Source organism: Zosterops lateralis, assembly GCF_965231275.1.
Source record: "Zosterops lateralis genome assembly, chromosome: 7".
NCBI classification, from domain to species: Eukaryota; Metazoa; Chordata; class Aves; order Passeriformes; family Zosteropidae; genus Zosterops; species Zosterops lateralis.
In genome coordinates, this window is record NC_139767.1 from 31,501,214 (window position 1) to 31,516,361 (window position 15,148).

Here is a 15,148-nt window from a genome sequence, read left to right on the forward strand (position 1 = left end):
TCGAGTACTGGAACATTTCAATGACACCTTTTTCCAAATACTGTTCCAAGTTTTTTACATTTACACTTCAGAGGTGAGCAATTATTTTAAAATCAGTGAATAATTGTTAAAATTCATAAAGGACTCTGCTCAGCTTGACCCGTATGCTTTTCAGATTTAATCTCTCTGAACATTTGAGTTTCATTGAATTTTACCATCAAAATGATTACAGAGCATGCATTTTTTTGTCACAGTTGCAGGCATTTTGTACAATATTCAATGTAGGGCATTATATATGAATGAAATGAATATATATGAATGAAAAGTACTATGTAAAATAACTGATTAAACATAAAGAAAAATGAGAGAAAATAATGGCAAGCACAGCTTTAACAACTCAGCTCTGAGTATCTCTTTGCTACAGCCAGACAGAAAAATCACAGTGGCAATTTTTACTGTCTTCATATTCAGCTTAATGGCCAGCAACACCTCAGCAGAGAGCACACTGTGCATCACAAATGTCCTGACCACTCTGCTGTGACCCTGAGGGACCACACAGGTCACCCTGCCAGGGTGGGCAGGTTAAATGGTGCCTGAGTGCCCTGAGCACAGTTTGCCTGTGCCTGGGGGAGAGAAGCTGCAATCTGAGGCTGCTGAGTGAGAGATGGCAGAGTTGTCTCAATTGTTATCAAATGATGTTCCCAGCCTTCAATTCCTCAAGGGGCTGTCAAGGCTCCCAGACATGTCACAGCCAGAATGGCCAGGGGGCAGCTTGGGAGGGAAACACTCCTTGTGCAGCAGCCCAGGAGAAGTTCATTGCACTCACAGCTAACTTGACTACAAGAGGCAAAATTAAAAAATTAAAGCCATGGTTGCAGTAGGCACTGACATGTTTCAGCTGTCTCAGGTTTGGGTGTGATCACAGCCCTGTGTTCCCAGGAACAGCTCTGTTCCTCACTCCAAACCCACCAGGTGCTCCTGAGGCAAAGTGGGGCTGCAGCACAGACAGATACACGGCTGCTCCTGAAATACATCTGCTCCTAAAACACTGAACAGGCTCTGAGAGCCAGACTAGGGAAGGGACGAGGAAATTTTCACTTTCAAGAAGAGGGGCTAGTGTAAGATGAGTTATGAACAGAGCAAACATCAGACTTAAAGCCCTTTAAAAAACGTTCCCAGTGGAAATATTTTTAGATTTTTAAAAAAATCTTTCTGGAAAGCATTTTATTTGCTTAAGATGTCAAGTAAAAATCCCTGTCTGGAAAGGATTTTTGGTTATTAACTAATTAAATTTCTGTATCATATCCCATTCTCTTTACTGTTACTATAAAGAAAGAGGGTGAGAATGTGTGATTTCCTGTGCAGCTCCACCAAAGGAACACGCTCAGGAGGACACTGACCCAGGACTCCTGTAGAATTTGTAACTATTAAATACAGTTTTCTTGCCTCAGTCACTGGCAACAACTTCTTCACCCCAATGACCAGAAGGTCCAAGTTTGTGTCAGCTGAAACAATGCTGCCAAAGCATTGCGAAACACATACACAAAATAAAAGAGATTAAAAAAAAAAAAAACAAAACAAACAGAGAAGCCCAAACCCACAGGTGGTGAGGAGCATTTTCTCCTAAAAAGGTTGACACAGTGAGAGAAGATGGATACAGCTGTGATAATACAGAAGAACTGAAAACAGCCAACATAATATTGAAGATAATAAAGTTCAGAGCATAGTTTGATTTAATTATATGATCTCTAAACTGAAACAGTGTGTGAAAAACAATCCTGGGTCAGAAATCCATCATGTTACTGCAAACAGAATAAAAGCCTGTTTTCTGTCCTTATAATTTGCATGAAGCTTTTTGCTGAAATGGACAGTTATAGTGCTTCACTCATTTCCAAAACTAATTATGTAAGCAGATTTTGTCTGAGACAATCAGAAAATAATTTAAAGTCAGGCTCTGTAATTCAAACAGAAGTTAGCAATTATACGGTAATTTCATCCTTATCACCAACATATCCATGCATGGTTCAAGTGTGCACTGAAGGAGTGACTCAGGCCACTGCAGACAAAGGCTCTGCTCATACCCCAGAGCCTCAGAATGGGCAGAGCATGACCCAGTGGAGGGTGTATCTGTGAATTCCCTGACAAAAATATGCCACAGTGGCAAAAGAGAGGATTTGCTGATGAAAATAGGCACCAAACTGGAGGTGTCTTATACCAGTGCTGTAATGTTCATGCTTCCAACACTTCAGCAAATGCTGATTAAAAATTTAAAAGGCTGGTGTGAAGACTGGAATTGCCATCTGCCCTGGGTTTGCTTGCTCACATACTCTTTTCTCCAAGGTACAGCTGGGGTTCTTGTTTTGTTTGCATGTCAGCTAATTACTTATGCCATGACACATCCTTATTATGGAATGGGTAAATGATTTCTAGCAAGCAACTCTTCAAGCCACTAAGAGCTTTAAAACTGCTTTAAACTCTGAGGCATGTCGAAGAGCCTTGTTGGGAGGAACGAGTGAGCATCAGCACATGTGTGGAGAAAGCTCCATGCAGCAGGAGATAGCAGGCACTTCTGGAATGTATGTGGGCATTGCTGGAGTGCTCAGACAGTATGTGAGGGGTGAATTATATTCCAGCTGTAACTGGAAGCTCTGATCTAGTCAACAGCTAAAAAACCAGCCTTAAAAGCTGTGTATGGAACCCTAAGGTGGAGCTGAGAGACTCAATTTCAGGGTTATGGAATGTATTACATGAGAAAGCTGAGGGATGTTCCACTTTACAGAAAAGGAGTGCACAGCCCCTAATAGGCAAATTATGATCTCCTCCTCTTAATGAAAGCAAACCAGTTCTATGCATTGGTCACAGGGATATCAACTTTTCAGTGAAGAGCTGTGGTCAAAACAGGATTTACAGTAGAGGTCGTGGAGAACACCACCTTTGACTGCCAGACACATGTTCTTGGAATTAATTAGAATGAGGTAATACAAAAATTGCAGAACAATGTCAACCTTCTAAGAGAGGGAGAGATTAATTTGTATTAATTTAATTATAGCAGCAGGTGAGAACAACCTTTTTATCTACCTTACCTCATCGAGACATCTTTCATACTGTTCTCTCTGATTTTCATTTTCCAGAGCCAGCGCTGAATTCTCTGCCTACATTAAAATGGAATAAATAAGTAAATATGTAAATTTAGCAAAGGATATCTTTCACCACATGACAATTCATAAAAATCCTCAGGGAGCTTACCTACTGTACCTCTTCAAGATCCAGAATAAAATGCACCACATAATTTATTTTGCTGCAGGTTGGTGCTTTTGAGTAAAACCAGAAGTGACATTCATTTATGAGATTATTCACACCCTGCATTACAATTTAGAACAATATCATAGCAGATATTCCACGTATGTCCACCATCTCACCTTGTCAGGTGCAATAAAGTTGGCAATGAAACACTATAAAAGATATTGACATATTTTCTTTTTTTCCTCTCCCTTTCCTGTTTAGTTGGAACTTGCTACCTGAGAACCACTTGGACACAAACAGAGACAGCCACTATCACAGGGAAACAAAAGCCAGAATTATGTAATCTTTGAGCTGTGGCAGCCCCTCTCAAGTCTGGTTTCTGCAGTGGGGAACCCCCACATGCACAGGTCATTCTACAGCTAGTTGGTGAATTATTACATCCTCTAACTGACCCTGATAAATTTAATAGTCTTTACTTAAAAAAAAATCCGATTATTTCAAGAGTGAGAGGTATTTTGCTACATCTAAATGCAGTCTTGAAGTCAGACTTTTTTTCTCCCACATGTGTAATTTTAAATATGATAACATTTCCTGTGCAATAGAGTCTTTCATCTGCCTTTAGTTTTCATTACGTTCATATTTTTGTATAGTGAAAATTTAAAAATAGCACAAGCTGGTACATAAATCCCAGTAAATTAAATATTTTTCCCTATATATCTATATTGATATTAGGAATTCTTACAGCATGGGAAAAGGAAAATCTCTGAAGTGTGATGTAGTTTCATCGGAACAAGTTTCAACTAGTCTTCTCTTAAAGACTGAGAAAGTAAAACAATATATATAAAAAACTATGAGTTAAAACTGGCTCTAGAAATCTCTCTGCCTCCCATGTATAACTTTCCATCACATAACCACAACACCAAAATCAATACATTCCCATAATTACAACTATTATGCAATTTACAGTACTTGCATTACTTTAACCTTCTGTCAACCTATAAAACTTGAACAAGTGCTGTTTCAAAGGAATTGTGGTTACACAAAACAACAGTGATAAATATAGTTAACATTTGTAGTTTTAGAGGAAAATGAATGTATTGTGCTGTATGGAAAGACCCTGGCAAGATGCTCAGTTTCCTCTTACTTGTTAAAAAAAGTCAATGAATCAACAAAATATGAATCTCAAAGTCTATTAAATTGATTCATTAATAAAAATTTTAAATTCAGCTGAATCATAAAAGTAAGGCTAGGAAGTAAAAGCAAATGTACACTATTATCCAGCATTTTGAAAGAGATTGAAGAGTATAAGTGTGGTAAGAAACAAGGGCATACAGAGTTTACTTATTTAAAAGTCTAAATAAGCAAAAGTACAGAATCTGTGCTTTATCTCCAGGGTACAATTAAAGCCAGCAAAGGTGGTAAAAGCTCTGCATCATATTTTCACAATGTCACCTATGAATGGGTTCAACATATGGCTATAAAAAGTCTATGGGTGATCCTGCAGAGAGCACTGTGAGATGAGGCAGCAAAAAGTAGCAGATGCGAAAGTGGCAAAGTAGAAGAAGAAGCTGCAAAAGCAGAAGTAAGAAATCAGGAGCTGGAGGGTAAATAGTCCTCCAGACTGAAGAGGCCATAGTTTGCTTATATAGACACTTTCTTGCATATTCATTGATAAAATAAAGAGATGTTGGTTACATAAAATATTCATGAGTCGAAGATTTTCAGATATTTTCTCTATGAATGGCCCCCTAAAGTGCCATCCAAAAGAAATTCTTACTGTTTTGAAGCAATGGCTAAAGGATTAGTCTGCACAGACTTCCACTCACACATACTGATATACTGATGGATTTTGGTTTTAATTTTCATTTTTATTAACAGAAAAACACATTGTATGATTTTATCATAAAATAGTTTGGGCAGACTGCCTGCACACAGAAATGTGTAAAAGAACTACAGCACACAGTTGTATCATATGAAATATACAGAGAGCTCCCACGCTTCTCTTACTCCATGTTTTGGAATGCTGTAAAATGGAATGCTACATCTTCCTGGATCTGTTCACTGAACCTCTGATTTCAGCAAGCTATTCCATTACAACCAGGCTACCAAAATTAGGAAATCCAAACCTGACATCATTATAAAGAAATGCTACATTTCAGCTCTTATCAATCCACAGTGGAAACATCTGTATAATAAAAGCAATTCTCACACCACTGGTTTTGAAATTGTAGTGAAAGGATGTAATGCAGTCAATGTTAGCTTGACTTTTGTGCTTCTTGATTGCCAAGCAAATCATGCCTATTTATTTGGCAGTTTTGTAATGAGGACTAGAGTAGAAGGGAACACTTGACTGACTTTGCTTTACAATCTGTGCCAGTTCCCACAACACGGGGAAACCAGTACTTGAGACATTAAATCACTCTACAGTGCAACCAAATACTTGATAATAATCCTCATTCCTCTGAAAGTATTCATTTGGAAAATTTGTAATAGCACTTACAGTCTCAAAACCCTGCCTCCTAATCCAAACTTTCATTTATTTAACAGAAATCACTAGGTTTTGATGTTATTGTAAGGCTGCTCAATTTTTGCTCCAAAGTATCTGCCTTCCTCTCATATTGTATATTCTGGGCATCGTCTGCCAGTTAAGCAGAGTGCATCTCCTTGAAGGAAACTGCTATTAAATTTCCATTTTTATTTTCAGGCCACACTTAGAGAAGGCTAAGCTGCAGGAAGAAGTCCTCCTCTCTTCTCATAGATTGAAAGCTTTTCCATACTTGCAAAAGTGACAGCCCTGACCCCAGTGCAGCCACTAATCCCATCCATGACCTGGCAGGGGACTATGCAGGGAACACTGAGCTTGCTGAGAACAAGCAACTGAGAGTCCTATTTTTTGAGATAGCCACTGATTTCTGTAGTGATTCCTAGTTTTAGGCTGTCCTCTAGGAATTTATGTATATTTTATGTCACACATAGAAATGAACAATCATTCTCTGTCCCTCAGCCTGGCTAACACTGTAAGTGATGCAGCCCAGCACAGACAGAACTCTCAGTGCCTGCCACCAGCACCCCAGGCACACACATAATTTCTTGGGGGGACAGCTCCCAAAGTACAGCAGCATTCAGTCAGCCACAAGTAACTGTGGCACAACTTAAATGAAACATCAGTACATGCTGCTTTTGGATCATTACAGGTTCAAGGATCCTAAAATGTCAAAATAGACGTCCCTCCCAATTCTGATTTGGGAGCAAGTATTTTGCACTAGAGTCTCTTCCAGTGTTGGAGAATTTAAAGATGACTTGGATAATGTTAAGCAGCCTCCAACTTCCTGAATTAGAGACAACATGGTTCTGAATTGTGAGATGGAGTTTGAAAGGTAAAACTTCAGACTACTTCAACAAAACAGGCTGCCTTGAATTGATACCACTGCTAACATATAGTCATTATGAGAGGCTTTTCAACTGATTTTAATTCCTTCCTCAGGACAAAAAACATAGCCTTGGGAATGATAAAAATTCTTTGAGTTAACTAACAGCTTTCTCTCTCTCCCACAGAGATTTTTCTCTTGTGGGTCAGCTGTTTGCACTGTTCCAAAGTTGATAAAAGGCTACACACCTGATGCTTCAACAGACAATCCTCTGCACTTTTATAATGACAATGCAATTAATTAAAACATTGAATTTTCTACTAGATTGCACGAATAAAAGAGAAGCATGACTAAAAGAGAATTATGTACAAGACAGTTTTCCTTACTCAACCTTTGTCTCAGAGCTGAGACAAAACAAAAGGATGGGAGGGGGAAGAAAGAAGAAAGAAAGCAGGGAGTGACATGCATTTTGCACTAAGGGAAGAGGAGACCACAGAATCACAGGCTGGTTTGGATCAGAAAGGACCTTTAAAGATCATCTAGTCCTGGGCAGGAGATGAAGGTCTAAAGGTTGTATGGCTAGTTAGCAGCTCAGCATGCTCTGACGGTATCATCAATAAAGGTCAGGAGGAACAAAGTTATGACAGTGAACTTTAAAATCCCTGTCAGAATGCAACCCCACGGTTACCATGTGCACTCCTTTGTTATTCATACTAAACCCTTTGTCCATTTGTAGGAAGCTTTATTGATTTACACAGACATTCATTTGTCATGCCCACTGCAGTGTATTAAGAGCTGTCCAAGCACTTCAAATGTACTCAGCAATTTTTTCCTGCTTTCAGCCCCTGATTTTGTGCACTTGTGTGGCCATAGCTTCCTACAGCACATGAGAGGTCAAACCCTGCTATGGGCAAAGTAGGAAGTTATGCTGTTACATTTTTTCCTTAGGTCTTTGGGGCATATTTGGTAAGCTGCTGTTCAAGGAAGAGTTTACCACTTTTACCACCTCTGTGTCTTTGGTCAGAGGGAACTTTTTTGAATGTTTCTGTCCCTGCTATGCAGAAAATTTGTCCTTTGAAAGACTAATCCAGCAAATTGTCAGAGAAAAGTTTAACATCATACTTATGCTGGTCAGAAGAGCTGAAAATTACATTTGTGCTTTTAAATCAATGTAATTGTAGCAACAAAAGCCTTAATTTAATTCTAGCACGATAACAGCATTTCCACTGGCCACTTTCCAGTGCTTTTTATATTAGTAAAGACAGCTCTTTGCTAGGAGTAAAATGGGAACTGCCCCTCAAGGCCACCTATCAACATTTGAATGTTTCCACCTTGTCCTTTACACTTTTTCCACAACAGATCAAAGCCTGGACAACCATGGAGCATCTCTCTCCTGAACAGCTCTGCTCCCTGGTCTTACATCCCCAGGACACTGAAATTGGGGAGTGCTACCTACAGATGAAATTATCAGTAAATTTAGTGGAATAATACTTAACTAAAATGATTTTTTATTTAAATATCATAGTCTTAACTATTTCTTTGGGGTCATGGGGATGGGAGGAAAAAAACCAGAACATTAAAAAGAACAAATAAGTGATATGATGGCAGCCAGGCTTCTCACCCTTGCTTCAGAACACTTAGCCTTCTCAGTAACATAATTTTCTGTTTTATTTTTTAATAGCCTGTTATATTTAACCCCACTTAAAACATCTGACATACTTTATCTGAAATGCTCAGCCAGTGTTTAATTCTCACTCACTTAAAACATGGCATGGAAGTGATACATGTGTGATGTTAAATAATGAAACACAAAACCATTCAAGTGTTAATTATAATTCTGTCTATCAAAAGGCCACCTTGAACCTTATTAGGTAGCACTGGTGGGGATCATTCTTGCAATTCACAACTTCAACAATGTTTTGTTTTTTTTTTTATTTGGCACTTTACTGTTACAAAAACTAGTTTAAATCTCAAAAGCAGTCTACCAGGAGATGCTCTGCTATAGCTGTGCCACCCCTGGGTTTGGAGACTCACAGAGAGCAGCACAACCTTCTAATGTATGCTAGAAATCAGAAGATATTTATTCAACATCAGGAAACTAACCACTTAAGGTTAGAAAAAACTCTTGGGTTTAAATGTTGAGAACAAAAAGCAGCCCAAGGTCTGTGCAGCTTCTTGCAATACCTCACCAATTATTGATGAGCAGATTCATGTATTTAAACATGAATTTACAGCAGAAATTATGTAACAGTTTTAAAATTCGCGTTGATTTCATGCTGTCAAAGATCAGAACACAGAACTGGCTCATTTATCTGCAGATTTTTAGCAGCTTGCAGAGAGAGACTCCCACCCACAGTCCTGGATGGGGCTCATAACCACAGAAAGCCTTTCCTGTCTGCTGAGCATTTCCCAGCTCACACAAGATGAAACAATGGGTGTCCAACCTCAATGAGGAAGTCACCCTTTGGAAAGAAGAGTGCAACTAGAATTTAATCCTCCAAATCTCCTTATATTGGATAAATGTACAAACTTCAGGAGCCAAATCCAACAAACCAGAACCAAATGAGATTCATGCACTTCTGCTGAGACTGTATTCTAAAAATGACTAAAGAAAACCTCATATTCCTGGGAATTCCTCTGTGAAAAATCTTTTTGTTTTCCTTTTTCTTTCTTTTTTTTTTTTTTTTTTTTTTTTGTTAACTCTAAAGTAGTTAAGAATGACACACCTTTAAAATCTTCAACGTTTTCCCTTCTGACATCACAGAAACGTTTGGAGCTGACATTTTAAGAAGGTTAGGAATAGATCTGGCAAAACAGACTGCATTATAAGCACAGGCTTATCTTCAAACAAATAATCACCTAGGCTACTACTAACAGATATATCAATAATAGAGCTGCTTGTTTACCTGCATGCAAATTGTAGAAAACAGCAAATTCTACCAGTATTTACAGAGATAATAATAGACTCTCAACATTTCCACTGGTAATGCAGTGTCAATACAGATCTTTGTACAAATGAGTTAAAATTATGAAGGATGCCTTTTTTTTGCCCCCCAAAAAAATTCTTCCAAATGAACCCATATAAAAATTTTTTTGAGGATGAGGAGTAAAAGAGATCTGAAGAAGTAGAGGCAGACAGAGTACAACTTTCCTAAAGTTAAAGACATACACATAACACATGTACACTTGATAAAGCAAAGAAATACAAGCATGGAGAGCCAAAAGCCCCACCAAGATTCCCATCCTATTCCTTTTTTTCCACTCCTTCTTGTTTAAAGTAATTTGTTCCCTCATGGAATTGCTCTCCTTAAGAACTGAGAGCTTTTCACTCTGACAGACTTACTGTGCTTCACCATGTAATATTCACAGGCAGTAATTTCTTTCATCAAAGAAATAAAAACCCCTGATCCACGAAAAAAGTTCTGAAACCCTGAAATTTTATGTCAAACTAAGATTCTTACAATCAACACAGACAGATAAAGGCAAGTGGTGAGGACTTGATTAATAAAAAAGGGCATTTCTTATATGTGACACACACCTAACTATCTCTGCATTGAAAACTCTTATAGGAGCCAATCATATCACATTTGGTCAGTTGCATTTGTTTCAATTTTTTCTTGCCAAGCGAAATTCTACCTCTTTAAAATAGTAATTATTTGAAATCAGTAAAGATTAGTTGAAAACCATTGACTATCTGTAAACCCAGCGCTGAAGTTCAATTAAAACAACTTACGGCGCAATCATTTTCAAAAAAAATATTTGCTTTGCTTTACAAGGAAACATTTTGGAGAAGATTTTTATCAAATTTAGAAGTGACATTGAAAACAAAGCCAAATTTTGGCTTTGAATCCTTCTGAAATTATCCACATGGAAACCACCTTTAAAAAAAGTTTTTAAAAGGTAGTTTTTCTTTTGGTTTTTTGGGTTTGTGGTTTGTTGGTTTTTTTTTCAATTTCAGATCTTTAGGAAAACTCATGTATTTTAAGACATTTTTTCCAAGCAATAAGAGAGACCACTTCAGAATTTGCTTTAAATGAGTTATCCTTCAAAGCTGGGCAATTTTGACCATGAGCTCACTGACACTGTGACAGTTTTGTACTTGCTGTGATTCCATTTTTCACACCTGAGCAGCACACAGAGCTTCAAGGTTTGTCTAATGGGAGGTTGAAAAGAACAAGGTATTTCAGATCTGTGTATGAAAATTAATGTTTGGGCCACTTTATCCTGGCAGAAAACACTTCTTATTCTCCCCATCTTGTCTCTGAGGTATTCAGAGAAAATATGGAAATGCTACTGCTGATTCTTGGCACTGGGAAGTGGATATGGAAAATGAAGACAAAGGGGAAAACTGCCTTCACAGGTAGAAAAGCTTGAAATTAAGTATCAGGAAGACAAGGATTATGTAAAGTATATTCAGGAGTTTTCAGGATTTTTTTTTTTTTTTTCATTTCTAGAAATTCTATCTATCAAGAGCAGCTCTTCTCCTCTAAAGTAGCTTTTCTATGTTTTTTTCTAATAACATCAGACTGAAAAAAATCAACAGTTTCACAGGTCAGTGCAAAAAAAATTGCTTTAATGCTGTAACTGGTGCTTCCAGGCTGCTCAATGCACCTGAACCAAAGGGCTGCTATTAAATTACAGTAAATAGTAAAAATCTGGAGCTCAATTTGGCACCATCTTTGAGAAACACCAACACCAACCTCCTCCCCTCTCACCCCTTCCACTCCTCCAAGGAAATTAAGGAATTGAGTTTGCTCATAGGGGCTGATGATAGAAACAAAATATTCAGACTTCACTGCCTTCCTGCTTTTTGTCCTCTCATTTAATGTATAACCTACAACACAAATGTACCCCACTCCCAATTATTTTGAATCTCACCGCAAGGTAAAACAACAGATGTTTTGCTCTGACTTCAGAGAAAGGGGATGCTGAATATTTATCAAGAAATATTTTTTCCTAATTATTTATCTTAAGTTCCTTCATTCAGTTCGAACTGAAGAGTAATTATGAAATAAAATGATTTAAACTGACAGTCTGGAAAACTCTGATTCCATATGCTTGAATGTCACGTTCACTGGTTGGGTGATGGGAAACTCACACCAGTTCTCTGCTATGCAAGTGAGAAATATTTTTTTTTCCAAAGAAACATGTATGTATTTTTCGGAATAGAAAAAACTAAAACATACAACTGGTTTTCCACTTTAAAAAAATGTCCCTTGAGCTTTTTTAAATTTGAATTCTGAGAAAAAGAATGACTTTTCTTTGTTATATATGCAATAGATTTAAAAATTATGTGATGGCGTAATTGATACTGCCAGAAAGTATTTTTACACACAATAAAATAGATATATAAATATAAAATATGTCCTTTTCCTCCTCCTATGCTGAATCATTTTACACTGTTCCTTTAAATGCTTCAAGTTAAAAGCTTTCCACCACAATAAGCCATTAACGTTGCCTGTTTCACAGCTCGCAACATAAATTTATAACAAGTTTTTCTGTTTTAACTACACGGGAGCACTGAGCTATTCCTGAAGGCAACGTTTCCTGCAATTCCACTCTCTTCATCAGAAGTCACCCATAAGTCAACCTCCCCAGGTATTTCAAAATGAACTTCTCTTGATGGCTTTGGTTATTTCCGTCCCTCCCAGCTATGGAGCTGTGAAGCCAAGTGGAGCAGGACAGGTAGTGAGTGGTGCTGTGTTATGGAGAGCAGCAAATGCCACATAACAGGCAGCAATTGTTCTGTAGCCACTAGCCAACTCCTAATAACTGCATCACAAAATTACTGCTCATTTCTTGCTAGCTGAAATGAAACTCTATTTGCAAACATCACCCTGTTTCTCCTGAGAGCTTTGAACGTTTTTTTCTCTTGCTCTTACAGGCACACAGCAAGAATTGGGCAATGCCCCTTGCTCCACGCAGCAGCACGTGGCTTCTGCACTGACATTTGTTAAATTGAAAGTTCTGATTAATTTAATTTTTACTCTTTTAGAGTGAATTTGCAGAGTAATTGTATTTGGCCCAGCAGAACAACAGCCCAAGCCTCAAATTCGGTCTTTTTAAAGATTCAGCAGATCAGAGGGGTTTTTTTTGTTTGTTTTTTTTCTGCCCTGTGCAGACTGTGCTCACTTAGAGAAGATGGGATAAGGATCCCATGGAAACTGTCAGATATGGCAGCATCTGATTGAGATCCTAACTAGTTACAGGAAATATCTCTACCGAACTGGCTGACATCAGGACCATCCACAATGGCTTTTTGGCTTGGATGAGCTGTGAGTGTCCTCATCTCCTGTGATTTTTCTGATCCTCACACTGACCAGGCTACAGCTCACACCATGGTGTGGTCTTGGACCCAATGGACTGGGTTTCTCTCACAGGAAATGGGAAGAGGAACTCCAGCTGCTGCTGGGCTTGCCTGGAGTCAAAGTGACCCCCCAAACTGTACAGAGCACAAGTCTGAGGATCTGCTCCTGTTGCACTACTCTCAAGGCAGACACACAATTTTAACAGGGTATCTTCCAGCATTAATAGGGAAACCCTAAGGAAGTCAACTGCCTGCACAAAAATGTATCCCACAATACCAAAATAAAAGAGAGGCTTTTTGGGAACTTCTTCCTGCATGCAAGAGAGATGTGCCAGAGGAATTTTCTACTTGGATATTTTTACAGCTTAGTATATTACGAAAACAGAAAATAAAAACCTCTACAGAAATATATACAACCAAGCCAGCTACATGGAAAGCAAATTCTATTGTAATTATAGATTATTAAGTGCCACTGTGTTGTATTTAACTCTTTCTCAATTATTAACTTAACGTTGCTCATCAGCAAACAACATTTGTCTCAGATTTCATTCTTTGTACTTACATTTGTTGGCAAACTATGTTCTAGGAGGTCTAAGAAATGCCTTGGACCATGACTTTGGGAGAATATGGCAAACCCAAAGTTCTTAAAAAAACAAAGTTTGGCTGAACGACATCACAGTCTCATATGGTACACACTTTAGGTCAAAGTTGATGGGATTCAGGGGTGCCCCAGTAAGAAGCTGAGGCCTGAAAAGCACAGCAGCAGCAGCAGCCCAGCCCTGATCTGCAGAATGAGCCAAATTCACATCACACATAATTAAACACAGCTCAAGTGCAGCCACTGGAACTGCACCCACCTTCACATGTCTAAATTTGATAGCCAAACACAATAACATCAGCATCAAAGATGAGGAAATGTTGCTGTTATCTTATTCCAAGCTCTCGTTCAAGAGCAGGATCAGTGATTAATCAATTGGCCTAAAGGGAAAATGCAGAGAAAAGAACAAAAATAAATCAATGTATGAAATACTATGCAATGTCACATATACCTAGAACTGATCACATTACTGCTCTATCAGATTGGCCTGCAACTGGGAAATATTCCTGTCTGGCAGATGTCACCAGTGAGGCAAATCACTTGCTCAAAAAGAGGAGCAATTCTCATCTCTTATTTCTATTCAATGCCTCTGTGAAAAATACAGGATTTGCCTAACACTAGCAAAGTTCTTTTTGACAATGAACTAAGGACACCTATTTTTACTCATCTAAATGGGTACGTTTTTGAATAGTTACCCTGAGGTCTCTGCAAAGGTCAAAATATTTGAAAAAAAGAGTACAAAGATTACCATGACTGGAATGGAAAAAAACCCTATATTGTGCCAGCAAGAGGAGCCAAGAAGAAGAATGTTCCTTAAAAGTGAAGTTTCATCAACACTATCTGCAAAGATCTGCTAAAGCTGGCTCAGGTTGCTCATGCATTGTTCTACTGGGGCCAGGACTCTGGGTCTCAAGAAGAGTTAATTGGCTCAAATGAAAACTATTCCATGCAGCTCTACTGCTCTGCTACCTGAACTACTTTGCGTGGCAGGGCATTATATAAAAAGACGATGCTGTTTATAAAGCTTGCCACAGAGCCTTTTTCTCTGTTTCACACCTCCCACCTTAATTGAGTCAAATTTATGCATGCATGTGTGTAACAGTAATCTCTGCACGGCACTGGGGAGACACTACAATGTCTAACAAAACCCTTTTTATGAGATACAGATCAGGCTTAAGTTACAGAAAGAACACTCATTGTTTAATAAAAAGAATATTATAATGGTCATTATTGGTAACAGCGGCTGAAGCATAATGACATCAAATAGGAAGGAAGGAAATTACCAAGGAGGATGCAACAGACTTTTCTCTGACATGTCTAAGGTCTGAATAAGCAAACTCCATAAGGTTCAAAGACGAAAAATGAGGAGCTATCAGAGGCAATTAAGGAGAAATTTCAGCTGTTTCAGCCCCATGACCTCTGCTGACAAGCCTCCACTCATTTCCAGATTACCATTCTCCGTTAAGAGAAATGCTAACCAAGTCTTGCAGTAGGACAGATGCAATAGAAGAAAATACTTTAACTTCTGTTTAAACACACAGCAGTCTCACATAATGCACAACCCCTAGACCCATTTCTCAGATCTGAAACTGTTGCTGCAAGAATTTTACAGAGGATTTTGTCAAGCAAAGTAGTCAATGCATAGGTATTTCT

General features: G+C 38.3%; 1 protein-coding gene across 7 annotated transcripts in view; it reads right to left on the bottom strand.

Moving 5' to 3' along the window:
* The window catches only part of NCKAP5 (NCK associated protein 5), a 417,071-nt gene that overhangs the window by 91,834 nt on the left and 310,089 nt on the right, over positions 1-15,148 (bottom strand). For all 7 annotated transcript variants that reach the window (XM_083865018.1, XM_083865017.1, XM_083865019.1 and 4 more), the window contains one exon: positions 3,063-3,131. In XM_083865018.1, coding sequence (XP_083721144.1) covers positions 3,063-3,131 — 69 coding nt within the window. The remainder of the gene's footprint in view (positions 1-3,062; positions 3,132-15,148) is intronic.